This window comes from Selaginella moellendorffii, unplaced genomic scaffold (assembly GCF_000143415.4).
Source record: "Selaginella moellendorffii unplaced genomic scaffold, v1.0 SELMOscaffold_3, whole genome shotgun sequence".
Lineage (NCBI taxonomy): Eukaryota > Viridiplantae > Streptophyta > Lycopodiopsida > Selaginellales > Selaginellaceae > Selaginella > Selaginella moellendorffii.
In genome coordinates, this window is record NW_003314264.1 from 3,312,357 (window position 1) to 3,338,162 (window position 25,806).

Genomic DNA, 25,806 nt, shown 5'->3' on the forward strand with positions numbered 1-25,806 from the left:
TCTTGGTCTCAGTCTTGACTTCGGACTCCATCTCGGACTCCATCTCGGACTCCATCTCGGACTCCGTCTCGGACTCCATCTCGGGTCCATCTCGGGTCCATCTCGGACTCCATCTCGGACTCCATCTCGGGTCCATCTCGGACTCCATCTCGGACTCCAACTCGGGTCCATCTCGGGTCCACCTCGGACTCCACTTCGGACTCCAACTCGGGTCCATCTCGGGTCCACCTCGGACTCCACTTCGGACTCCAACTCGGGTCCATCTCGGGTCTACCTCGGACTCCACTTCGGACTCCATCTCGGACTCCAACTCGGGTCCATCTCGGACTCCACTTCGGACTCCAACTCGGGTCCATCTCGGACACTCCCACGTGTCATGTGTTGGTCCTTTTGGGTCCCTTTTTGGAGCCTTGCCTTTTGCTCGCTTCGTGCTCGTTCCTCGAGCACTTCGTTGGGAGTTCCACTCCCGCTCTTGACTTTTCAAGTCGGAGCTTTTGGTCCAAACGTGTTACGCTCGTTTGGCTCTCGCTTCGGCCACTACCATGTGGCGCCCCTCTGGCTCCACTTTGGGGCCTAGGGATTTTGTGTCTCACAAAGAGGAGGTCGAGAAAGGGCATCAGCATCAACCATAGAACTCCCTGGGCGATGAACAACATCAAAATTATATATCTAAAGCTTCAAAGCCCACCGAGCAGTACGACGAACCAGGTTCTTCCGCTTCAATAACGAAGTAACGGCAGCATGGTCACCTTCAAGTAACGTCCGAGAACTATGTAGATATGCATGAAGTTTCTCGAAACCCCAAATTGCCGCTAAACACTCCTTCTCTGTTGTAGAGTAGTTCACTTCTGCTGGTTGTAATGTATGGTTTATATATGCAATGGGATGATGCTGACCAGGCACACTCGAGCTTTCTTGCATCAACACACCTCCAAGACCAATATCAGAAGCATCGACGCACAAAATAAAAGGTCGAATGTAGTCAGGATATGCCAAAACCGGAGGAGTCGTTAATAGCTCTTTGAGATTCACAAACGCTTGCTCACAATCTAAAGACCAGATGAAAGATGACATTGATGACTTTAGCAACGCTCGCAACAGTGCAGTGTGATCAGAAAGATGATCCACAAAACGACCAAGATACTGCACCTTGCCCAGGAAGCGCTGCACATCATTCACACACTTCGGAGTAAGGAACTTTAGAACGGCTATAAGTTTGTCAGGATCAACTTGCAAACCTTCATGAGAAATATGGTACCCAAGATAAGTTGTGTCCTTGGATCCAAACACGCACTTTGACCGCTTCAGCTTTAAACCAACGTCCCGTAGCCGATCCAACACTTTACACACATCACAAATGTGCTCCTCCCGCGTCCCCTCCAAGTGAATCAAGACATCATCAATGAAGTCAGCAGTCACCTCTGGCATATCACAAAGAACCTTGTCCATCATCCGTTAGAAAGTTGCTGAAGCATTGTTCAAACCAAACGGCATCACCAAGAACTCGTACAAACCAAATAGTGTACGAAAAGCAATCTTAGAAATATCTTCTTTGGCCATCGGTACTTGCCAGTACCTAGAAGCAAGATCGAGCTTGATGAACTAACGACTTCGCCCTAGACGATCCAAGAGATCAGCTGTGTGAGGAAGAGGGTACACATCTGGGATCGTCACTTCATTTAACGGACGATAGTTGTTGCAGAAACGAATACTCCCATCAGGCTTCATCACAAGATGAAGTTCACATGCCCAAAGACTCCGCGACTTCCGAATAACACCCTTCTCCAACATCTCCTTGACGTTTGCACATAAAATCTTGATCTCCTTGGGTGACCAATGACGAATAGGAACATTGATTGGACGAGCATCCCCGGTTGTGAATCACGATGACATGTGGCAATCTTGGCCCCAGAAAATAGGTCAAACTCAAAGAGATCAGAATACTCCTTCATGAGCCGATCAACAACTGCAACACAAAGATCTTTGGAGGGATCAGAAAAGGGAAGAGCAAAACAAGATGGAAACATAGGAGGAAATAGTGGGGAAATAAAAGTAATAGAAGCAAAGGTAGAAGTAAAGGGACAAAAAGGTACGCAAGTGAGAGGAGTGTAAGCTCCTGAGTTTAGACTTTCCGGGAGGTCACCCCAAACCCAAGGACGCTTAACCCTAAATATCCCAAGACCCTTAACCAATTGGAAAAGGGGGTGCACTCTTGTTCATGGGCCCTTTTCCTCTATATTTGAACCCCAACGGATCGTCTCTCGAGTCGTTCCCTTTGGTTGCTTACACTTCCTAGGCATGGTTATGAGTGGATCAACCAAGACTGTAGGGATTAGTCTTGAGGTTTGGTCAAAGATGAGACTGAAAAGAGAGTTATCAGGGACGAAGGATCAAATATGTAAATCATCTTCTCTTCTTGAAGAGATGATTCGCAACAAGGTGTGACTCATTGCCTATATTCACATTATGCAATCAAGAGTCCCTATCTTGATGCATGTTGGAAATGATGGTCTTACAAGTGGTAAGTCGTGGGATGGATAGCGGTGAAGCGCTATACCATTTTGTCTAGGCTTACTATTGAAGACTTGGGTTGTAATGCTCAATTCTTTTCTAGGAAACCTTGCTATTGCTCCTTTGAGTAGTCTGGTGTTGGATTGGTTTTGAGTTTGGTCAGAAAGAGAGTAGTATGAGCTTATCCATGTTTTGAACAAAAGTTAATGGTGTTAAGTGTTGAAAATCTCTATCGGTGGAGTGTGGCATTTATGTTACATTTTGTCAAATTAGGTTAGCACTTGATACTCACATGAACCTTTGAAGCAATGACATTGGCATTGTTCGTGGTGTTGCTTGATTGATAATCAAGTCATTGTGATACTTATATCATGTGAATAATGTGTTTACGAAGTTGCTTGGTGAAATAATGATTAACCCCAAAGTGGTTGATGGTGAAGCTAGTCTACTTGCACGTAATAGTATTATAGTAGCTTTTACCAGATTCTTACCAGAATTGAAAGCCTCTAATTGTTTTCTTTAAGAGAGCTTCCTTTGCAGAAGATTCAAGCTGAAGCCGAGATCAATTAGTCTAGAGAATGTATATCACAATAAGGGTAATTAGATAAAAAAATTCATTCTTCTTGATAATAGTGTGGAAGAGAATGGAATTCAATGGGATCTTGATAAATGTATAAGTCAAGAAATTCTAGTTATAGGATCTCTGAAGTGAGGAGAAGAGAGTACATCAGTATATGGCCAACTATGCAAGGAGTGAAAGATGAAATTGTTATTCTCTCCAATGATGAAAATGAAGAAAATGAGTTTCTCAACATAACTTCCTAGACAAGGAGGTGCATTCCTTTGGACCAGTTTTTGAAGCAATGGATAAAGCATTTTAACAGTCTTGATCATTACGGCTAGAATTGAAGGAGTTCGAGTACATGAGAGTTAAAGAGCTTCCATCTTCCTATAATAAAAATATATTCTTTGAATTTCCATTGGCTAATTTGTCAAGTAGGAAGATGGGCATAGAGACACATATAATTGATGTAGGGTAAAAACGACCCACTTCCCCTATTTCAACAAATTTATGTTTATAGTCCATTGTGGTGAACAATTTGAATGTGTCGCTAAGAAATACATTTTTGATCATGGCAAGAATATGTGTTTTTTTTAAAGGCTCCGCAATCAATCCCCTAGGCATAATGAGGTTGTTATAAGGTTTAAATGTCATAAATGCAAAGTAACACATATGTGTCAAACATGTTGCAATGCAAGGATGTATTACTTTCTTTCATGGGATGGTTGTTTAGACAAAGCAGTAGTGCATGTTAAACACCACCAACATGTAATAAAGGAAGGAATCCATTGTGATTCTTTTCACAATTTGAAAGCTACCATTACTATAGAGGTTAGGAAAAAAAGTGCCGCAACTCTAAAATGTGTTCAACAATCTGTACTAAAGGACTATATGGTGGATACGTTGCTATAATTTGATAGCAAAAAAGAGTTCATATAGAAAAACTTGAAGGACCTACTTCAAAATATAGAACTTGTGATAAATTTAAACAGGTATAAGATTAATATTTAACTCTACTTTATCACTAATAACACACTTTTTTGGCAGAATAAAGAACCGGATGTGAGAAGGGTAAGATAAAAAGCTTCAATTTGGATTGGATGCAATTTTGGAGCTAAAGAGAAAATGTTCTTATGTAGGAGCTTGTTTGTCAGTCAAGTGACTTTAAACAATCAACACCTTTTCATCTTAAAAATGTCAACCCTTGGTTTTGCTTCTGGTGTGGACCTTGTATAATAAATGGATATGGATGGAGATAGGGACTTGGCTAATTCCTAGATCCATTTTAACCACATGGAATGAGTTTTAGGCTAGTCAACTATAGAAGCCCATGTTTATGATCATAAATAAGTGGTTTTTCATTTTTTAAGAATTCCATACCAATTTACATTATACCTATTTCTTCTATAGGTTGTAATATAACTTGACTATAGTTATAGCCAAATTCAAGGTCTAGGGTTGTCAAGCTCAAATTATCTTTTGGATATATATGTTTGAGGTTGTTAAACAACAAACTGGAAAGAAACCCAACTTCCGTGGTTTCATGGCAAATGTTGATGGTGCTAACTAGTTGGCTATGCATTAAGTGTTTGGAGGTGATAAAGTCAACTATTACAAAGTAAAAAGAAGAGTTGTAAGTGTTATTAGGCAAAGAGTGTCAACAAATATTGCTGATACATCAAATCTAACTTCCATCATAAGTTCAAGCAACTTTGTTGAGAGTGAATTAACACACCAACTAAAAAGGGGCACAAAGCAAAGGCAAATGAAATGTATATATTGTAGCGTAAAGGAGAAAAAGTGCTAATTCAACACATTCCATAGATGGAGTGTTAGCTTGCATGGTGGGAAGTTTGAATATTTCAATGGGGCCATTATATTTTCTGTATAAGCTTTCTCTCATTTTCTTTCTTGGCACATTCAAATGTTATATTTTTTCTAGGATCAACCATTTGATGATATTGCACTTACACTAACAATTAATCTCTCTGAGAGCAAATAATAGAGTTAGAAAGCTTCCAAAGTAGGGAAAGGAAAAGTGTCCCTCTATAAAGCTATGCTCTCCGACCTCACTAGATCTCTTGAACAGTCATCAAAAGTTTTGGCTGCACAAGAAACAAGGTTTACTGGTATAGGTCTAAACTTAGATAGCATTTGAGAGTGGGTTGGTAAAAGTACAATATTAACAACAAGATCAATGTCTAAGATGGTGGAGGAAGTTGTTGTTGGAGCTTCTATGGAATCAAGTTATGAACTACTTGGGGACATGAGGACAACCTATATAAAGTGTCAACAAACATTTTATGGGCCCAATATCATTCCTTTCAACTCTCACTATCCAAAGTGTGACTACCATTCTATTCCACAACACCAAAGAAAAACTAAGGAATATGGAGTGGAGGAGGTGCTAGTTGTTACACAAGTAAATCCAATGCCATAGGTTGAAAAAGTTATTGTTTCTGAGCTAGTTTTTCATATCAACTGGGCAATTCAAAAAGTTAGCACCAAAAGCAATGTGCCTTCCTCTGGAATGATTAGGAGTTGTGGTCAATGTCTTACATTTGTATGCTTAGGTTTGAGTTCTTCAGTAGTGCCATGTTTTTAGGGCTATCAAGATCTAAAGGTAAAGGGCTGCTAGTCTTACTATTATAAAATTGATATTACTTATACAAGATGGATCCACAACTCAATTATTGTGAAGCTAGATTCTGTGCTAGAGGAGTGGCTAGTTAAATGAAGTTACAATCTTTTGAAATAAGAGATTGAAAGTCTGGAGAGAGCAGGTTTCAAACTAAAAACTTCCTCAAATGTTGCTTTTGATATTGCTATACCACTAATGTCAATATTAGACTGGTATATATGATCAACTAGAAATGGGAAAGTTGTACAATATAAGTCTTCCATTTCGAAAGGTGTGCAAGAGAAGATCAAGTTAGCAAACGAGTTGAAATGCATAATCATAAAGACAAACTACATTAATGTTATAGTTAAGGAGTTTGTTGTTGTGACTAAGTTATTAAAGGGTATAAGTTATACTGTTAGAATTTGTGAAAATCCATTCTGTACTTATCTAAATTTTACATAAAGGGAGAACATGAGAAAGGTATATTTAGCCTGCAAGCACATCTAATAAATTTTTATGTAGAAACTAAACCAAAATCGTAAAATCAACTATCATATCCACTAAGCAAGCCTTACAGTTGTAGAGTTTTAGAAGTTTTTTTAGATTGCTTTTAGTGTTTAGATCATATTTATATTTGTATTTTATTGGTTAAATTTACTTGGAAATATAGATTAAATCAAAATTTGAAAGATGAAAAAATATTGGTTCAAGATAAACCATTTTCTTGTGTTTGCAAAGTCATAAGCTCATAAGCTCAAAACCTACCTGAGCTCCTTAGTGGGGACCAAAGAAAGGATATTTAAGAAAAGTGTTCCCCATGACTCTAGGCACTTTTAAAGATATTAAGGTGTGGTTATGGGATAACCACTTCTAGACGGATGGCTCAGTCTTTAGAAGACAGAATTGTAGCATAAGTGGTTTTGAATTACTAATGAGACAAAGGTGAATGAACATAGTTTTAGTGTAATGAGTTGATATGCTAATGGTACCTTTAGGTGTTTATAGTGGGATTGGGCACATAGCATTTAGACCAAATGTAAAAGTAAAATGACATTGTAGTGCATTTTATCTCTCTCCTTTTCAACAAATTAAAAAAGGGTTAGTTGCTTGATGAGAGAGCATTTAGTAGTTATTATATCCCCTACTGTTCTAAGGATTCACAATGATAGTATATTCAAATTTCATCCTATAATTATATGCATTACACCCACCCCCCTTCAGAGATATCATCTTTATTGAATATTGGCTAACAATCTCTATTAAGTTAAGGGGAACTAGCATTTCCATTTTCGCACTAAATCTACTAATCATTCCATTGTATAGACTAAATATTCCATATGAGCCAACTAATCGGTCACTCATACCACAATCCCATGATGGGAGCTAACTAGTCATCCACCTGTATCATAGTCCAATAAGTACATTTGTCTATGGGTGCTCCACAAGAAGAAGGATATATGCATGGATGCTTAATATCTACAATTTCAAATTTAGGGGTAGGAATATACCTTGCTCAAGGGTAATTTTATTTTAAGTATTCATTAATCAATGGGAATCAAACCTATACCATTTACTCTAATACCACATATAACATATTTATCTTTCTTCCCTTAAACCAACTAGAAAAGAGGCACTTGCTTGATGAGAAAGCCCTTAGTGGCTATTTTATCCCCTAAGATTCCAAGGATTCATAGTGACAGTATATTCAAATCTCATCCCATAAAAAATACACTATAGGCATAAAAGTCATTTATAGGGCTAACAAGTCCTCAAGTCGGGAATAAAACTTATAAAGGCTGTGAATGAAACTCCTTTAAGTGGTCAAAGATGAGGTTAAGTGACTAAAATAGAATGAAAAACTTAGTTACTTACATCTAAATAATTCTCCAAGGGTATTCTTCAATACCACTAAATTTTTATTTTATATATACAAGGCTACTACAAACCACTTGAACAAATCCATCCCAAAAATCATATTAAATCCCATAATGTCCAAAATAGTAAAATCCATATCAACTTTTCACGTTCTTATTTCAATTCATACTTGTCAAATGTAATGCACCTTATCTTTTTCCCCTTATAACAATTATAAAAAAAAGAAATTAAGCAAAAGAAAACTAATAAACCAAGCTAATTATGTTTGGTTATATAGATATTTAAGAATTCCTTCTTTATGCTCATTTAACCAAGTACAAATGCTAAGTCAAGTTTACTAACACTTGAAGAAAAGGGATTGATAAAAGGTTTAGCAATATTGACCTCTTTTGGAAACTTTGAAAATTTTGTCATTGGAAACTTTGAGGGATAAATGGGGATAAAATAGTCACTAAAGGCTCTTTTATCAAACTAAAGTTTTTAAATTTCTTGCTATTTAGTAGAAAAAGATACATTTGGCAAACCTTTCAATAATAAATCTTCTAGAATGAGATTACTGACAGTGTGGTTCATTTAAATATTCTTCAATGGTCACATCTTCATCCTTTATATTTTCTCCCTAATTCAGATTGCTGCTAAATATTAGTGAGTTTGAGAGGCTTTGACTACCTAGTATTGGCTGGGCAATTACTAGTCATAATAGGAGCACAGCCTAAACCTTGGAAGACATGCTTTCAGGAAATATTAGGTGGAAGGGCATTATTGCTTGCTTAGTTCACAGCTAGCACAAGTAGTGGCTGGTGGATCAAAAGCGCAAGTGAGCTAAGCACTTGGTGATGTCCCAAGCCATTTACTTTTCCGAGTGGCTCTTTCTCCTTGATACAGAAAATCCTTGGGGAGTACTAATCTTAATTCCACTCTGGAATGAAAACCCAGTAAATATGACACATGTGACATGTATGTCAAGGAAGTGGGGCAAAAGGGATTGACACGCTTGCTCTTCTCTCGTGCTGCAACCAAGCATGGAGTGTGCTATGAGTTTGCATCCTGGACTCCAGCGTGGAGCTCTCCATGGGGATCCATCTACCGAATCATCCATGGGGAAGCCAAGAGCAGGGTTGCTGCTGTGATCTATCAGAAGGCACATTGGATTCAGCAAAAGTGACAATAGATACTCATCAACTTTGTCATACATTGCAGGTTTTTTTTTCTAGAACTGCATTCAAAAATTGCTTTGAAAATATTCCTACTAATGAATTCAAAGCAAAGTAGATTTTTTCTCTCTCACTCACCATTTTGGTAAATTCTCTGTGTTAATAGATACTACATTGGCTATGCTGGATGTAAAGCTATGCCGAGTTAGTAGTAGCTACTTTACTGTGAGAACATCATTTCAAGATGCAAGAATGAAGTTGGTTTTCGAGAGTTGGCAAGTTCTACCACAAACTTTATGAGACACATTTGTATGGTGCTAAAGGAATTAAAAAGGAAAAAAGTATGCTAATGGATAATTGCTATTAGGGGATCGATATTTTTTCGTTTTACCCCTTATTTAAAACTCATGGGTTGACATGGTTTTTTACTATCGTGGCAAAAACTGGTGGTCGTGAGTCCTCACAATCATCTTCGGGTGGGTTCGAGATCACTTGCACAACATTGGATAACCTTAGTTTAGTTAAACCACAAATCACTGAGCCTTAAGCAAAGCGTTAGCATATTTCAACAATCTATTCTATCAGTGCCGCGAGATTTTCCGACGATAGCCACTGTAAGATCACACGATGGTTAATTCCGCAGAAGAGAGTCGAGTCAACATTACCGGAAAAGAAAAACGCTTGAGAGTCCATACGAGTTCTCCTCCTCCATTTTCTCATTGACTTGACCTGAAACAACGAAAGAGATGAAAACTTGCCTTTACGGAAAGCATACCTTTATGCATGTTAGATCGTCCCTCGCGCTTCTCCTAGCTAGACTCTCAACAAAGGAACTCTAAGAAATCCACACTTAGAAGACAATCATACAAGAGCATGAAAGTCTTACTTTGATCGAAGCTCACATATCATCCACGTACTGGATCTCTCCCATGAGCATTCGGTTGCTCGCGACGCTAAATCCCAGAAGAGACGGGTCCACTATCTTCTTGCCTTTCTTTGTTTTCTTCTTGGAAACAGTCTGACTGCCTCCCTCGACTTTGGCATCGCTTTTAAGCCCGCTGTTGAATACTTGGAGCATCTGCGGTGTCATGAGCTCCCGACACCGTAAGAATTCGCCTTTGAAAGCCTGGGCGTCGGAGCTTTCTCCAAGATACTGAGTCAGGGAACGCTCCGCCTCAAGCACGGACGGGAGCGAAACACAGTAATCAAGCTGCCTCATATCTTCAACCACACAAAGAAAGAAAGCGATCAGATTCCATGTATCAGAAAGCCCAAGCACGTACCACTGCTGCCAGTAAGTTCCTTGATTTGTGTCTCACACCAGCTTCGAAAGGACTTTACATCAGCAGCCGTGAGAAGACTTTGTGGAGCGAGGGGCATCACAGAGCCTGCATCTCAAGTTTAAGAAAACAGAATCACCTCAACCGAGAGATTACCTTGCTGGTTGCTCGGAACTAATCCGTTCGAAACAATATCTACAAGACTGTCCACAAGCAGCGGTTAGAAACCAGCTAGGACTAAAAAAGAGGAACACTTACTCAGGTTTTACATTCGTTGGCGCTGACGTATTCTCACTAGTTAAGAAATCCTGTATCCCTGTGTGAACTCTGCTTTGTGAGGCGTCAGCTTGCAAAGGTCTGGTGGATGACATTTGCATACCGTTCTCGAGCTTCCCAGCTTGCGTGCTAGACAAGTCCACGGGAGTCGCTAGCTTCATCTTTCTGTTCTCCACCTCTCTAACAGGCGCATGAAAACCATCAGACACGAAGCCATCATAGGAAGGAAAACTACCAGATAGGAACCCCTTTTGCACTTCAACTCCCTGTTGATTCAGAGGCGCTGAGTGCTTCAAGTAGCTGTCTGGCATACTAGCAGGGATGTTGTTACTGAACACTCCATTGTGCTGCAGTCCACCCCGCCACTTGAAGTTTTCAGGCTCTGCCGTGTTATTCCAGAGTGATGGCTGCAGCTCACGTTCTATTGATACTTTTCTTTCGTGAAGTTGCTGGTTCCTCATTAGCTGCTGAAGCATGTACTCCTGAGATGACAAGCCCTGACGATCCATCTTATGGTTGTGTACCACCTGATCCGCTATTCCCAAACCCAGCGAAGCCTGATTGCGCTCTAAGCTCTTCAAATACTGCTCTTGCATCATCTGCTCTTCCCATGACGGTATCCGAGAGGATGGATTTCCTGCCCCTGATATGATAGCCTGAAGTGCCTCCTTTGTTAAACCTTGATGAACTTCATTCCTTGGTTGCGGAAAAAAATTCTCGCTGGAGACCCTCTGCAACCCCGCAAGCGTCTGGAGTTCCAGCTGCTCAAGACGATCGCGCTCTTCGAAACCATGGCCAGGAAGACGATCGTCTCGAGCATATAATGCCGGCAAACTGGACTGATGCTGCAGTCTAGGCTGGTGCATGTTATCCATAACTCGCATCGGATATCCTGAATCGTCAACCTTCCAGACTCCAGATATACGCCTCTCCGGAAAGTTTTGAGGTGCACTCAGGAGTCTACTGAGCTCACGCTCTTGCTGTTTCTGCTGCAAAAGGTGCATAAGAACATCTTGTTGATGTCTCGACTGCATGAGCTGAAGATACTGATCGGACAGCGAGTTTATCAGCCTCTCTTCCTGTTGTTGCATGATCTGCTTCTCGATGCCATAAAGTCCGGGATGGACTTGTTGCTGTTCGTACTGATACGGAAGCTGTTCCATTAGGAGTTGCTCGCGTCGAAGAGGGTCCATAATAAAGTCCGACATAGAGCGCTGTAAGTTTTTGGTGTGAAGAGGAGAGTGATCTGATACAGCTCCGGGTTGCATGTGGAAGTCGAGGGATGACTGCTGTACTTGTTGCCTGGCGAGGGCTTGGGCTTGCTGTTGACGCGCGAGCTCAAGCTCTTCCAGCTCGTGGACAAACGACCGTGGAGGTTTCTCCATTTGCATAAAAGGCTGGACAAGGTGTTCATCCTTTCGACCAGCAGCGACAATGCTGTCGTCTGGAAGTGAACCCGGCACTTGAGGATGAAGAAACGAAGATAATAGCTGCCCAGAAACCTCCGTCTGACTAGCGATCGTCTTTTGTTTATCAGCATTGTCTTTACGCTCGTCTGCTAGATAAAATGGCCTAATATCAGAGAAGCCAGATCCTGAAAATAGAGAAGTACCTCTTGCTGTCTCGATAACTGTTGTTCGCTCGGTAGTTTGAACAAGTTGCGGCATGACGCTCCCGAGAGGAATAAAAGGACTGCCTTCTGGAGCAGAAGCGTCTCGCACGAGTAGATCCGGCCCAAAATAACCCGCCTCGTACCACTGAAGGATGTCACCACTTGAGAAAGGGCCTTGAACATCTCCTTGCGGATCCACATATAAAAGTTTTAACGTCTCAGGCTCAGGCGGCACAACTTGCTTTTCCTTCTCCGCTACATCAACCTGCTGTAATTTAATATCCTCAGCGAAAGTTTCTAAAGGAGGCTCGACGTGTTTCACTTCATCGGTGATCTCAGTTGGCGAAGAATATTCAGTAATAGAGGTATCGATAGTGTCGATTTTCTCAACCACCAGCTTCTCTTCATCTGTAACGAGTTTTTATTGTAGAATTCGTATTTGCAAACTTGTGAGCCTACCTGGAAGGACAGAATCCATTCTCGACGTAGCCTCAGAAAGCCTCTTACTTCTACCATTCGAACTGATGCTGCTCACAGTTTTACCCTTCCAAATGCTTTCCAAAACAAGCTGAAACAGCAAGACAAAAGTTAGGAAACGTAAATTCTTAGCTGAACGAACCTGTTCCTCGGGATTTGGAGTAACAAAAGCCAAAGGATCCATTGGGGAAGACTCAGAAACCTCCGACACATCTGGGCTAAGTTCCTTCTCGGTAAACCCAGAGGCTCCGCCACACTTCCGATATATATCCAGCAACTTGGCTCTTGGATACTTGAAAGAGTTACCTGGCTTCTCAACGGTTGGTGGAGGAGCCCCAATGTGTCCTCCACTCAACGCAGCACTGTAAGACCCAAGAGTAGTACCACTCGCTCTTCCACGACCAGCAGCAAAGCCAACAGACCCTACTCCCCGGCCTCGGCCAGCACCAAATCCTGGAGCAGACTTTGGTAGAGCAGAGGGCGCGGGCGAACGACCTGCCAGCCACTTCTCTCGACGAAACTCCTTCTCTTTGTCGTCCGGACCCCATCGGTTGCTCCACTTTCCATCTCGTCTCGAGTCAAAAGCATCCCGATCACGATTGACAGGCTCCACCCAGCGATCTCTGCGAGTTCCTACAGTTTCCCGTTCGTCTTCCCGCCAGCGCTCACGATCCGGCGTTCCAATGCCAGGAGATAAAGTTCGCCACCAATCTTTCTTCTTGTCCCCATCCCCACGCTTGGAATCCGGGTCACCTCCTTTCGGAGTGGACGGAAGTTCCTGAGAACAAGTAAATAGTGTGTGAATTCTACTGGCAAAAAAATCAAAAGAGCTCACCGCGGGGAGCTTTGTATCACCATGCTTGGCAGACAACCACTGCGGCGACAGTGGAACTGTAGAAATTGATGTGTAAAGTCAGAACAAACTGGATCTAGAATACGAGGCGCATACCAGCATGCTTGTAGCTATCGTCCATCATCGTAGCGCGAGAATTTCCAGAGCAATCCACCGATTTCGCTTCCAATTGCTCGCAAACCCTAAACCCTATGACATTCTGGGCGAGGATCAAGAAGCCCTAGCTCCGGCTCCAAACCCTATCGCCTCGATCGATTCCTACAACAGCGCGCGCGCCCAGCGCAAACCCTATGTCACGCGCAATGGATCGCGGAGAGAAATTCTTCGCTATCTCCACCACCGGGCGCTCAACGCTCGCAGACAGGCAATCCCGAGAATCAGATACCCTACAGGCGATCGCTGAGAAACGGGACCATAGAATAAGGGCATATTCACTCCGGGAAGTAAAATCTTTTGAAAGATGCTGACCTAATTCTCGCCGCCTCTTCTTTGATATGAATGGGGCGCTAGCGCAAAGCGTTCGTCCTAGAACTCATTGCCTCGATCTAATCCAGTCCTGCGACACCCTTCTAGAGGCTCGAGCTATCCATTCTCGCGTAAATTCTTCGATCGATCCCAGAGACGTCTTCGTTTTTAACAAGCTCATCGAGCTATACGGGAAATGCCGGAGCTGGGAAAGCGCTCGAGGAGTCTTTGATTCCATTCCCCCAAATTCCAAGGATCTCTTCTCCTGGGACTTGATGCTAATTTCCTACACACGAAATGGGCAGCTCGACCACGCTAGCCGCTTCTTATCTTCCCAGATGCCTTTCCATAGTCTCATCTCTTGGAACTTGATGCTCTCGGCATATGCTCAGGCTCGGAATATCGACGAAGCACAGCTCCTGTTCACTCAAATGCCCGAGAAGAATCTTATCTCGTGGAATGCCATGCTCATGGTATATGCCCAAAGTGGGCATCTACAAACCTCCATTCTGCTCTTCGAAGAGATGCCAGTGAGAAGCCTCGTGTCGTGGAATTCACTTCTAACGGGATATTCCCAAAATGGGAATCTAGCCCAGTGTAGGGAGCTCTTTGATTGCCAGCCAGAGCACAACGTCCTCTCCTCTACCATCATGCTAACAGCATATGCTCAGGACGGGCATGTTGAGCTCGCCATGCGTGTATTCTCTCAAATGGAGGAACGGAATCTCATCTCCTACACGGCCATTCTCGTCGCACATACCCAGCTCGGCTCCACCCAAGATGCCGAGAGATTCTTCTTCGATTTTATGCCGGAATGGGACTTGGTGTCCACCACCACGATGATCACCGAGTTTGGCAACTATGGAAGACTCGAAGAGGCACAAAATCTCTTCGAGGCTCTGCCCGAGCAAAACCTCGTCTCGGAAACCGCGATGCTGGCGGCGTATTCCCAGAACGGAAGCTTGGAACAGGCAAGGAATCTTTTCGAGTGGTCGATGCAGCAGTGGGATCACATCTCCTTGAGTGCCATGCTCTCGGCCTACGCGCACAATGGATACTTGGAGGATGCCCAGGGGATATTTGATCGGATGGAGCACCTCAGCCTCACGGCGTGCAATGCGATGCTCACGGCACACGCTCAGAACGGAAATCTCGAGCGAGCAAGGCAGATTTTCGACGAGATGGGCAGTAAAAATCTGGTGTCGTGGAACGCAATTCTATCAGCATATGGCCAATGCTTCCATCTTGACGAGGCAAGAGTTGTGTTTGATTCAATGCCAGAACACGATATGATATCGTGGAATTCAATTTTGTCCGCAACGGCACAACACGGTAATATGCATGATGCAGAGTATTTGTTTGTGAAGCTTCCATATCAAACGTCGCTGTCTTGGAACACCATGATCACTGCAAATGCCCAAGTCGGGCATCTTCTTGAAACGAGGAAAATGTTTGACGAGATGTGGGAGAGAAATGTTCTTTCGTGGACGGCGGTGTTGACTGCTCACTTCCACCATGGTCAATCAGACGAAGCTCTCCTTGTGTTTGACTCCATGAAACTGGACGATGTAGTACCAGACGAGATTTGCTTTGTGCTCGTCCTGCTAGCTTGCAGCCACGCAGGGAAAGTCTTCCTGGGGCGATGTTACTTCCAGTCGATGATGGCGGATTTCGGAATCCAGCCCTCTAAGCAGCACTACTGCTGCGTCCTAGACATGCTTGCGCGATCCGGGCATTTAAGCGAGGCTAGAGATCTCATCGAAGCCATGCCTTTCAAGGCGGATGCCTCGGACTGGAGGTGTTTGCTAGGAGCTAGCAGGAGTTACAGCAATCTCCACGTTGGGGCCGACGCTGCCAAGACGATCCTCGGCTTGAATCCGCAGGACTCGGCCTCTTACGTGCTCCTCGCAAACATGTATCGAGAACGGGAAGAAAATTCCGCCAGCGATTCAGCCCAAGTAAACGCACCCGACTGAGCTCTCCGCCTCAATCTCGAGAACCGACCGTGACGCTTGAGCAGCTCCACGATCCATGCCTTTGCTTGCTTGCAAGCTTGCAAGAAGCTCGTCCTCACGGACGCGGGACGAAAGGCATGGTCGCGATGAGCTCCTCCGAGTCTCGCAATCTGCCGGATCGCGCGAGCGCGTCCACCATGCAGCTGTAGTGCTGCTTGGACCCTCGCAGCACAAAGTCACCGATCATCGAAACGAGGCAGCATTGCCCATCCTCGGTTTTTCCTCGGCTGCAAGCGATCAAGGCCGACACGAAGCACACTTCGTCCACCATATCCAGCAGCTTCATCTCTCCAAACACGTCGATGGCTTCGCGGTAGCGGCCATTGCGAGCGTTGGCTGCAAGAACAGCGGCCCAGGTCACCATTCCTCGATCTGGCAGCGTCTCAAAGATGAGGTTTGCTCACAGTTGTGAGCGTAAGCCGTGAGCATTGCGTTCCACGAGACTCTGTCCCGCTCGGGCATGCTGGAAAAGAGGAGCCTGGCTTCGGTGACATGCCCGTTCTGGGCATACCGGGAGAGCATCACACATTATCTTGGTGTCATGCAATCATCCAGCACAAGATCATGGCCGGGAATGGACTCCGCGGCTTCTTCAAGCTGGGATCTGGGAATAGGCTGTGAGAATCGTGGTCGCCGAGACGATGTTCCGCTCTGGCATTCGATAGAACAGCTCCCCAGCTTCGTGTGGGCGAAGCCCGAGAGGAGAGTTCCATGAGATTAGATCCCTCTGCCGCATTCGATCAAACAAATGCTTGCTCTCGTCCCCTGTGAATCGCGACTAAACCGGGAGAAGACGCCAGGCGATGGACGGGAGGATCGAAAGATAGAACAGTTAAAAGGCACGATTCAAATCACGCGCATCACGCAATTGGTCGCGAGTTCGAACCTCGCTGAAACCAGCAATATCTTTTCAGAGTGCCAATAGACTTCCTTGCGTTGGTGTGAGACTATGTTGTTTGATGACTCACATTTGCTCACAATCGCTATTTTGATGGTTTTATTTAAGAAAATTTTATTCCTGTTTGAGGCATTCCGGCAAATGCCCTCGAATGGCACTTTGACGAGCATAGCACAAAATGGCTCTTTACACCTTTACCGATAAAATGCCGGTACGTATTTAAATTTGAGGGCTCCTCCCAAGCTCATATCTTTGTGGACGGGATGAGGAAGAGGGAGGTGGTGTGCGCGCTGGAAGGTTGGATTTCTCTCTCTATTCAATGCTCAATTCTCTCCCTGCGATGGATTGCTCTTCACTCCTCCCTCTTGCCGAAGCTCGATAATCTTTCTATCAGGAGATTCTTGCCTTCGCTTGGCCGATTGGCTTGCGTATAGACTGTGTTGGCTTCAGATCAGACGCTGTGGCTGGCGATGGAGATACCCCGGAGATGGAGATTGGATCTCATCGCCTAGGTGTGTTTCCTAGGCAGAAAAAGTGAAGTAGTCCTCATCCCATGTTTAGCGTCTTCTATACAGGATATATCATGAGAGCTTTCGAGACTTTGTGATCGAATTGCCTAGAACAACTTACAACCAGTAGCTCCTGCTCGATGGTGGCTGACACTAAACAGGATTCATTATATATTTTCTTTCCTTTTTCACTTTATAGTGTCATCCATGTGGTACGATAGTTGCTCCTTTGTAACTTCTCGACAATGTGTTGTCCAACTTCGTTAACTCAATGGTCGCCTTTTAACACCAGCTTAATATCTAGTTTCTCATATATGAAGAGGCTACAAGGGTCAAGGCTTCTTTGGATCACAAGGTTAGTTTCAAGTGTGGGAAAAGCTTGATGTGCTGTACTTTCATCTATCATTGTTTTGCACGTGCCCAAAGACAAAGTTCAACTAGGAATTTAGGATTGGCTTAACTAAATCAGGTTGGTTAGCCAAGCTCTCTAGTTCTGCATACTTTCTTTCTCATTCAGTTCACACGTCCTCTTTAACTAAAGCATCAAACCCTTCTCAAATGCTTTCTTTTTTGACTCGTCCCCAAGCTGCCTTCACCTAACAAGTTATCTAGGAAAATATTTTGAAAGATGGAATGGCCCTAGTGATCAAGAGAAGGCAACAAAGAGTCAATATGGTATGGATTAGGTAGCTGCCGCTTGAGAAGCGAACCAGAGACTAACGATGGGCAAAGTGGTCCAGTCTCTCAAGATGGTGCAGCATAGCAACCAGAGTGGATGTCAGGCAACGTTCAATACTCTTGAGCCCCTTCTCGTGCCAAACAAATTTAGGGTATAAAGCAGGCACGGATAAGGGTAGTGAGCAAGCAATAGGCATGATCTGTGCTATGTTACATGAGGTAAGAGAGCAAGATCCAGGATTACAAAAGGATGTTAGTGATCACCATTCATTGCTAAAGCCAAATGCTTAAGAAATTGAAGGCAATCAAGGTGCCATTGGAAAAGAGGCTTTGGTAATCTGGGCATTGGAGAAAGCTATGCCTACGTGGAAATTAACTTTACCTTTGTTAAATAGGGCTTTTTATTTTTCAGCAAAACACCAAAAAACTGGGTGTGAAACCAGCAAAAAGCCTTTATTTAGAAGGGCTTATTATGGAAGTATCTATGGGGGTTACTCGTGAATTGGATCCCGAAGGTCTGCCTAGATATGTCACTTGAAACCATTCATCTAGTGGTGTCCACATCCATTCCCGAGTACTTGCCTCCCCTTGCTTCCATAAGAAATGCTAAATTTGTGCTTCTTTCTTAGCTTTTTTTAGCCTATTTCACCCTCCTCTCTTTTCCAGTTGTAAGACATAGGCTGCTGCTGTTATAATCATTCTAGTCCATACCCATGACACCACCATCTTTGGCTCTTCATGCTTGTTGCTAAAAATTCTGTTGCATCCGGCTTTCCACACTTCCCATAACATAATTCCTTGTATTAAGTCCACTAACTTTGAGGATACTCCTTCTATATCTGTTTTTATTGTGTTGAGCTGATCAAACCATGGCATCCTTTCTCGTGTTGAGAACCATTTCCAAGAGTCTGTTCTATTTCATATTCCTACAATAGCTTCACCCCACACTGTCACTTCATACGTGAAGCACACTTGTCTTTGGGAATGTTATTGCAAAAACTAGCATGTGCTTCTCCACACATTTTGTACACTTTCACATTCCCAAAGTATGTGCCTTTGTGTCTCCCTTGCCCCACATTTATCACGGGATTGGTTTGCAAGATGTATATTTCGTTTAGATGATAGCCAATTTTGCATAATCAAGCACATAAGGTATCTTCTTTTTGTTGCCCATCTTCCTTTCCACAGCCCTTTTAATGCAGCCTGCTGTATCATGTCTTGTATGTTGGCTCACTTCATTCTTGATACCAGTAGTGAGTCACTACTTGGCTGAATGAGTTGTTTTCCCAACTTTATCTCATGCGCAAAGAATTCTTCCTTTTTTTTTTCCTTGCTAGTTCCATTTCATTGGATCCTAGACCAACTTGCTTAATTTTTGTTGCCTAAACCAATACAGCCTAGCTACGAAACTTTTTGTTATTGTTGAATCTATCAATGTTATTTTCTTATCCATGCTTATTACCCGTATGGGCTTTACTTTTGATATGTCCAGTCTTATACTTTCCTCGGGCACTTTGTATGGTAGCAATCAACTGGCCACACCAACATTGAAAACAACACATTTAGCTTGATCTTGAGTTGCCATATATATTACCTTTTCATTGGCTATCCACCATATTGGTGTCATTTCTCTAACTTCCCTAACACTCTAATTGCAATACTTTCATGCGTCATCAAAAGCCATTTCAAATTTTTTTAACTGGTGCATCAAGATTTCTAGACCATAAAAAGCTTTTAGCATGTCTCTATTTCTTTTTGTTTCTCCCACTTTTAGCATCGAGTTGGCCTCTACAAATGTTCTCCTCCCGGCACTGTGCACGTCCTTACATACTTTGTTTATTCCTCTGTCTCTTGTTTCTCCCAAGCATTTTCCTTTATATTGGAACTGTTTATTGAGAAATATTAGTTGTCGGTCAACTTTGTAATTGTTTGCCAATTTTCTTTTTCCCATCTTCCCTTTGAATTATTTCTATAACTTGAATAGTTTCTTTGAGAATGTATTTGGTCTTGGCATTTTTAAGGTGCAGTTAGCAAAGTGCCACTTTTCATCTTTTCCCCAATTCTGCCTTCTATGTTCTAGTCTATCAAGGATGACCTTTAGCAATTGGTGGTACAATAGTAGTTTCCATGGCTGGTTTCTGGGCATATACATTCGATGGAAGACCTTGAATAATGGAGCCTTGCATTGCTCTTCTATATTAATTATATTTATCCCCCCATCCTTCTTTGCTTTTGTGACCAAGCTCCATCCAACCTTTGCCCCTCCTTTTGAAACTGTTACTTGTCCCTTCCATACATATGTCCTGATTAGCTTGTTCATATCTTTTAATGTTTTCTTGTCTAGGTTCCATGTTGCTGCCAGAAACCATATTACCCCTAGCACAATATTGTTCGCCACTACACATTTTGCCGAGAAGGACAACTTTCATGATGCCCAGAATTTCAATTGATCTTTGAATTTGTCAACTACTTTTTGATTCTGTGGGAGGGGGTCATAGTCCCGGCCCACTTGGAAACCTAGGTATCTTGTTGTTTCCCCTTGTTTCAGCCACTTGAAGTCCCACTCCTCTTCCCAGCTTGGCAGGTCTGAATTTGATAACCATATTCCCATTGATTTTCCCTAGTTTATTTTTGAGCCCGCTGCGAAGTTAAAAAAATCCAAATCCTCCTTGACCTTGCTCATGCTTTCCAGGGAGCCTGTTGCTATTATTCCTATGTCATCAGTATAGGCACTAGATTTCAACTAATTTTCTGCTGTCACTGCCATATCTTGTAGTGAGTTTCTACACCCAGGTAAAACCAACCCTTCCGGCCCTTCCAATCTTGCTAGATAATGTGCTAACACATCTGCCACGAACAGAAACAAGAAAGGGGCAAAAGACACCCTTGTCTTACTGATTGTTGTAATTTAATTGTGTTCCCCACTGTCACATTTATTGTGACCTTGCTTGATGTGCCTTAATATAAGGTGGCCATCCATCCTATGAACTTGATTGGAATGCCAATTCTCCTCATTGTAGCTTGTAAGAATTACTAGTCCACTCTATCGTAGGCTTTCTCATAATCCAGAAGTATTATTGCCATCTTAGTCCTTGGTCCTTTACTTGTTCTTGTGTTAACAACACTATCAATATATTATCTATCAACTATCTTCCTTCTACAAATCCATTTTGGGTGTCATGTATCGTTTTTGGTAGTATCGGTTGCAATCTTTTGGCTAAAGCATTAGCTATGATCTTGTAAAGCGTGTTCAACATCGAGATCGGTCTCCAGTTCTTGATTCGAGATGCATCCCCCCCTTTTTTGGGATGAGCGCAATAATTCTGTCGATTGCTCCTAGAGGCCATTTTCCCATTCTCATCACCTCATTCCATGTGTTTAGGACTTTTGGTCCTAACCATTCCCAGTTTGTTTTATAGTGCACTTGTGGCATTCCATTTCCATCCTCCCCAAACATCTTATCATCGTTCAAGTCTCTTACTGCTTCCTCTAGCTCTTTAAGTGTGAAAGTTCTACATAGAGCTTTTGCTGACGAGTCATCTACTTTTTGAGGCACAGATTGGAGCACTTTATTTATTACCATTTTCCTTTTCTTAATCCATGGTTCTATAGTGAAGAGTCCTTGATAGTATGTCTCAGCCATCTTATGCATCTCATGTAAGCTCGTGTGTATCTCCCCTTGGTTGTCCTTGAGCCCGAACATTGGTAAAGACGTAACTTTTGATTTTATGAATTTATAGAATTCTTTGTTCAGTGCATTCTCATTAATGTGCCATTTGAGATGACCCGACCTTATGAATGCCTCCATCTTTTCTGCTCTTAGGGTGAACAATTGATCTTTTGTCTTTAAGCTCTATTTCGTTAAAGTGGGATTTATTCAGTAAAATGAGACTAGGTACAAATTTTCAAGTATTTGAAAATGACGTGAAATTATATGTTTTTTGTCCAGGGGCTAGACATATCTGGGGCATGGTGACTAGCGTCGTTTCATCGTAGAGTTGTGGGAGGGTGAGGACATTGGATCGCCGGAGGGACTCTGCCAGGTGACTGAACATGGCATCGACGTCTTCATGAGTGTGCCCAACCATGAGAAAGCCAAGTGTAACCGTTTCAAATATGCCTTTAGCAACAAGCATCGCCAAGTACGCGAAGACGTACATGTTTTTGTTCTCACTGCCAGCATTGTCTGTTTGGAGTAGAAGATGGGGTCACATCGGCCACAAGAACTTCCTTGAGATTCTGCTTCGTTTGGATGAGGCTGTGCATTCACCGACCGACCAGCCTCGTCGGAATGGCATGAGGCCTCACGTGATAACCCTACAATCTGACGGCCAACATATTCACTGGGATGGCATGGGGCCCCACGCGATACTGCAAGCCTTTGTTCCTCCTCCAGCTGAACCCTGTATGGGGTTCGATCGACAAGGGCCTTATGCAAGGGTTGGCCGTTCAGCTCAGTCTGCACACTTTGTAGAGACCTTAAGTGTTTTGCTAGGGACGCAATCATCATGTTTGCACCCCTGCCACCCCATAGAGGTACAAAGAAGTTCCCATAGTTCTGGGCACCATGCCCATGAGCGATTATGCCAAACAGAGACACAGGCAGCTGCATGGATGAAGAGATTGCCTTGGGGGCAAGATTGAGTCGAGGTAAGCACGTCTTTTTCTGGTCCATTTTGTCATGGATGATGCAAAGGTAAGAGTCAAGTCTCTCCATGGAGAGAATCCTGTTATGATAATATGCAGTCCTGTAGCTTCTCTGCTCAATGTTGTGGTCGAGCCGCCTTCTAACCAACGTCTCTCGCTCTTGAGCGATGCAAGAATTCTTCAACAAAGCCATTTTGATAGCAGTGCACTCGTCACACTTTGAAAAGCTGGAGTACTTTCCTATACTCACATCCCTGAACCTGTTGCTCCACAATCTACTAAATCTAGATTGGCTCAGCTTCCTATAGCCATTACTCTGGAGTTCCCGATTCACATCTTCCAATATGGCCCCCTTGGTATACATGGAAGGGAGAACTCGTTGGGTGTCGCGAGTTCCATCTTCCAAGAGGCGGGTTTTATGTGGTTGCTGCTCACTACATGTCTCGACAAACCTCTTGAAGATTGCCTCTCCATATACAACATGACCCCTGGTTTTGTGAGTACCGTCGTTCCCATGGACTGCCTGTTGAACCCTTTGTTCCTCGAACTCAGTTTTGATTCTGTAGAATGTGGTTCGAGGGACTCCATAAATGATTCTCCATGCCTTCATGCAGACCAAACCCCTATGGAAGACCATGCCCCCCACCTGATGTTCTGAAGCATCAATAGATGACCGTAATGCTTCATACACAAAATTGCGAGCTGCCTTCCAGGACAATGTCTTGTATCTTGCTCTCTCCTCTTCAATAACATCCTAATCAGCATGTTGACAGCACCTCCTCTTGCAACAAGCAACTGTCGAGACCATTCGAACCTCCATTGCCATTTTCTGCCTTTTTGGTTTGTTGCTCAGATCCCTTTGGCTGCGCTTTAGGAAGGTGTACTTTCTTTTCCCATGAAGAGATGTTCTGTCATCAGTTGTAGTGGTGTTTGATTGTGAATCCTTCACATTCTCAAACACTAAGTGCCTCAATTTCCACCGCACAATGCTTCCAATAGTCAGACTGTTTTCTTCTGTGTCAACAACCTCTAAAATCGCAACTCCAATATCATCCCAGCCCAATTCTTGATTAGCAACCGCATCTCTTGGATCGACAACTGTGGCTAAGCCCTCAGCTACCACCTCCCCCTCGGGGTTGTTTAGAAACACCTTCACCTGAATCCATGTAGCACGGTTCTTAAGATCCACGGAGGGAACATGCGTCGCACTTGCGAAGGCCATTCTGAAAGTGCAGAAAAGAAGTTAAGACCATACAAAAAATGATTGGAGAATGGCCTAAATCATAACATACCAAACAACCTCAATAGCATGAGGCCACATGCCATTTTGATAAACACACAGCTACAGGCAGGTAAAGAAACTATTGGCAATATGCTAGTGATGAACTTGCAAGCCCCAAGATGGCATGAGCCCTCATACCATTAGTGGTACCGTAGCGCCGCTCGCACCACTACAACTGCTCGTAGCGCCGCTCGCACAAACTGCCACTCGCATAAACTGCCGCTCGCAATGGCGCTCGCAATGCCGCAACCGCTCGTAGCGCATAAACCACAGCTCACAATGCCGCTTACACAAGCAGCGCTCACTGCGCTCAGCGGAACCAAGAACACGGCGCACAAATATGATAGACCTAGGAATGAGTTCGAGAATTCAAAAATAACACACGCTTGAACGTCACATCAAATCCTCTGACAAACCAGATCTTATGATTCCTCTGACAAATTTCAAACTGAGTAGCTTCTAGACTTTGCTGTCGGATGTTGAACTTTGTCACATCATGTCCTTGCCTCGATCCAGCTGTGCCATGTCCGTGATTTGAACTTTGCCATGCCATGTCAGCGATCCACACCAAGATTATTCGCCGTGTAAAGGAATAATTATGCTGTGTGTGTACGTCCATTTATGGCAATATAAGGCCACACGCCATTCAAAGAATAATGCTAGTCGAGCATTTTTTGGTGCATTTTTGGGTTCAAAATTGCATGAGCCCACACACTATAAAGTTTACCTGTACCAAAAATAGAAACAACTTTATTTACTTGGGAATTTAAGTGGTTGAGGCATTTTTAAACTCACAAACACATGCCCTACTTACATTCCTTTGGTTGCTTAAAATTCAAAAATATTATAAACCTTTCTTTTTGCATTTTCAATGTTTTCAAATATGGTTTTTGATTTTCGCAGGACCAGCCTAGTAATCTATTTGCATCCCGTCATGTTTATAACTAGCTTTCGTTTGTCCCCTTCGCTAGCCTAAGATACATCTGCTCGGCATCTGCCTCTTACAACATTTGCCCAGAAAGGGCATCTTTCTTCACGCAGCATTTGCCACATGTTTAGGGCTTAGGGTTTAGCAATTCAGTAGCTTGATAAACATGCAAATACAGAACTTGATGCAAAATCCTTTGATATGTCACAATGCCCCTAGGACCATAAACACATTTCAATAGAGAGGGTCCTTTCATTTCATAACTCCTTACGTAGATCTTGGTGAAACCAGAGTTAGTGAAGTTAGTTTCTTGTGATCCCGCATCTAATTGTGATGTCCCTTTGCAGTGTCGATGGAAAGGTCAATGCACACCAAACTGTAAAATCTTGGAGCAAAATAACGGTCGGATCTATGGCAAATGCCCCTGAAACATTGTAAGGCTCGTGTGGTCTCATATGGTGTCCGATCGAGATGCTTCTTTGCAGGGTCATCAAGAAAGACATTGTATACCATTCTGTAAAATCTAGTTGCGATTTAACGGTTGGATCTCTAGAAAACTCAAAAAAATCTCGCGCGTGTCAGAATATTCTAGGAATATACTCCTATGTGCCCCTTAAAATGGCATGCGGCCCTACGCCATTTAAGAGATAATGCCAGATGATGCCGAGCATTTTTTTGTGCATTTTTTGGGATCAAAATTGCATGAGCCCACACGCTTGAACGTCACATCAAATCCTCTGACAAACCAGATCTTATAATTCCTCTGACAAATTTCAAACTGAGTAGCTTCTAGACTTTGCTGTCGGACGTTGAACTTTGTCACATCATGTCCTTGCCTCGATCCAGCTGTGCCATGTCAGTGATTCGAACTTTGCCATGCCATGTCAGCGATCCGCGCCAAGATTATTCGCCGTGTAACTACTCGGCATCTGCCTCTTACAGCATTTGCCCAGAAAGGGCATCTTTCTTCACGCAGCATTTGCCACATATTTAGGGAGGGTTTAGGGTTTAGCAATTCAGTAGCTTGATAAACATGTAAATACAAAACTTGATGCAAAATCTTTTGATATGTCACAATGCCCCTAGGACCATAAACACATTTCAATAGAGAGGGTCCTTTCATTTCATAACTCCTTACGTAGATCTTGGTGAAACCAGAGT

The 25,806-nt window shown here is 43.1% G+C and overlaps 2 protein-coding genes across 8 annotated transcripts; one reads left to right on the forward strand and one right to left on the reverse strand.

The window, feature by feature from the left end:
- Positions 1–9,206: 9,206 nt before the first annotated feature.
- Positions 9,207–13,605, reverse strand: LOC9655333 (GRB10-interacting GYF protein 2). Of its 7 annotated transcripts, XM_024668284.1 has the most exons (13): positions 13,320–13,596; positions 13,206–13,261; positions 12,513–13,148; positions 12,353–12,461; positions 11,894–12,301; positions 10,385–11,839; positions 10,264–10,321; positions 10,162–10,208; positions 10,009–10,113; positions 9,612–9,946; positions 9,501–9,560; positions 9,391–9,454; positions 9,207–9,337 (listed from the first exon to the last, which is right to left on the reverse strand). In XM_024668284.1, the coding sequence occupies exons 1-10, from the start codon at positions 13,345–13,347 to the stop codon at positions 9,624–9,626; spliced, it is 3,225 nt and encodes a 1,074-aa protein (XP_024524052.1). In that variant the 5' UTR covers positions 13,348–13,596; the 3' UTR covers positions 9,207–9,337; positions 9,391–9,454; positions 9,501–9,560; positions 9,612–9,623. The 7 variants fall into 7 exon arrangements, with proteins under 7 accessions (XP_024524052.1, XP_024524050.1, XP_024524051.1 ...); XM_024668282.1 differs by having other exon boundaries at positions 10,264–11,839; XM_024668283.1 differs by having other exon boundaries at positions 10,264–11,836; positions 13,320–13,595.
- On the forward strand, positions 13,526–15,664 carry LOC112344196 (pentatricopeptide repeat-containing protein At4g02750-like). Its single transcript, XM_024668505.1, has 2 exons — positions 13,526–13,666; positions 13,778–15,664. Exons 1-2 carry the CDS (start codon positions 13,526–13,528, stop codon positions 15,662–15,664), a joined length of 2,028 nt encoding a protein of 675 aa, XP_024524273.1.
- Positions 15,665–25,806: the final 10,142 nt, after the last annotated feature.

Excerpts from the sequence above, each read along its gene's own strand:
- LOC9655333 (XM_024668282.1), bottom strand. The coding sequence starts at position 13,347 with ATGATGGACGATAGCTACAAGCATGCTG. Across the intron at positions 13,149-13,205 it reads GTGATACAAAGCTCCCCGCG|GAACTTCCGTCCACTCCGAA; the intron begins GTGAGCTCTTTT and ends ACTTGTTCTCAG. Across the intron at positions 11,840-11,893 it reads AGTTATCGAGACAGCAAGAG|CAGACGAGCGTAAAGACAAT; the intron begins GTACTTCTCTAT and ends CATTTTATCTAG.
- LOC112344196 (XM_024668505.1), top strand. The coding sequence starts at position 13,526 with ATGGATCGCGGAGAGAAATTCTTCGCTATCTCCACCACCGGGCGCTCA. Across the intron at positions 13,667-13,777 it reads GGGCATATTCACTCCGGGAA|TCCTGCGACACCCTTCTAGA; the intron begins GTAAAATCTTTT and ends GATCTAATCCAG.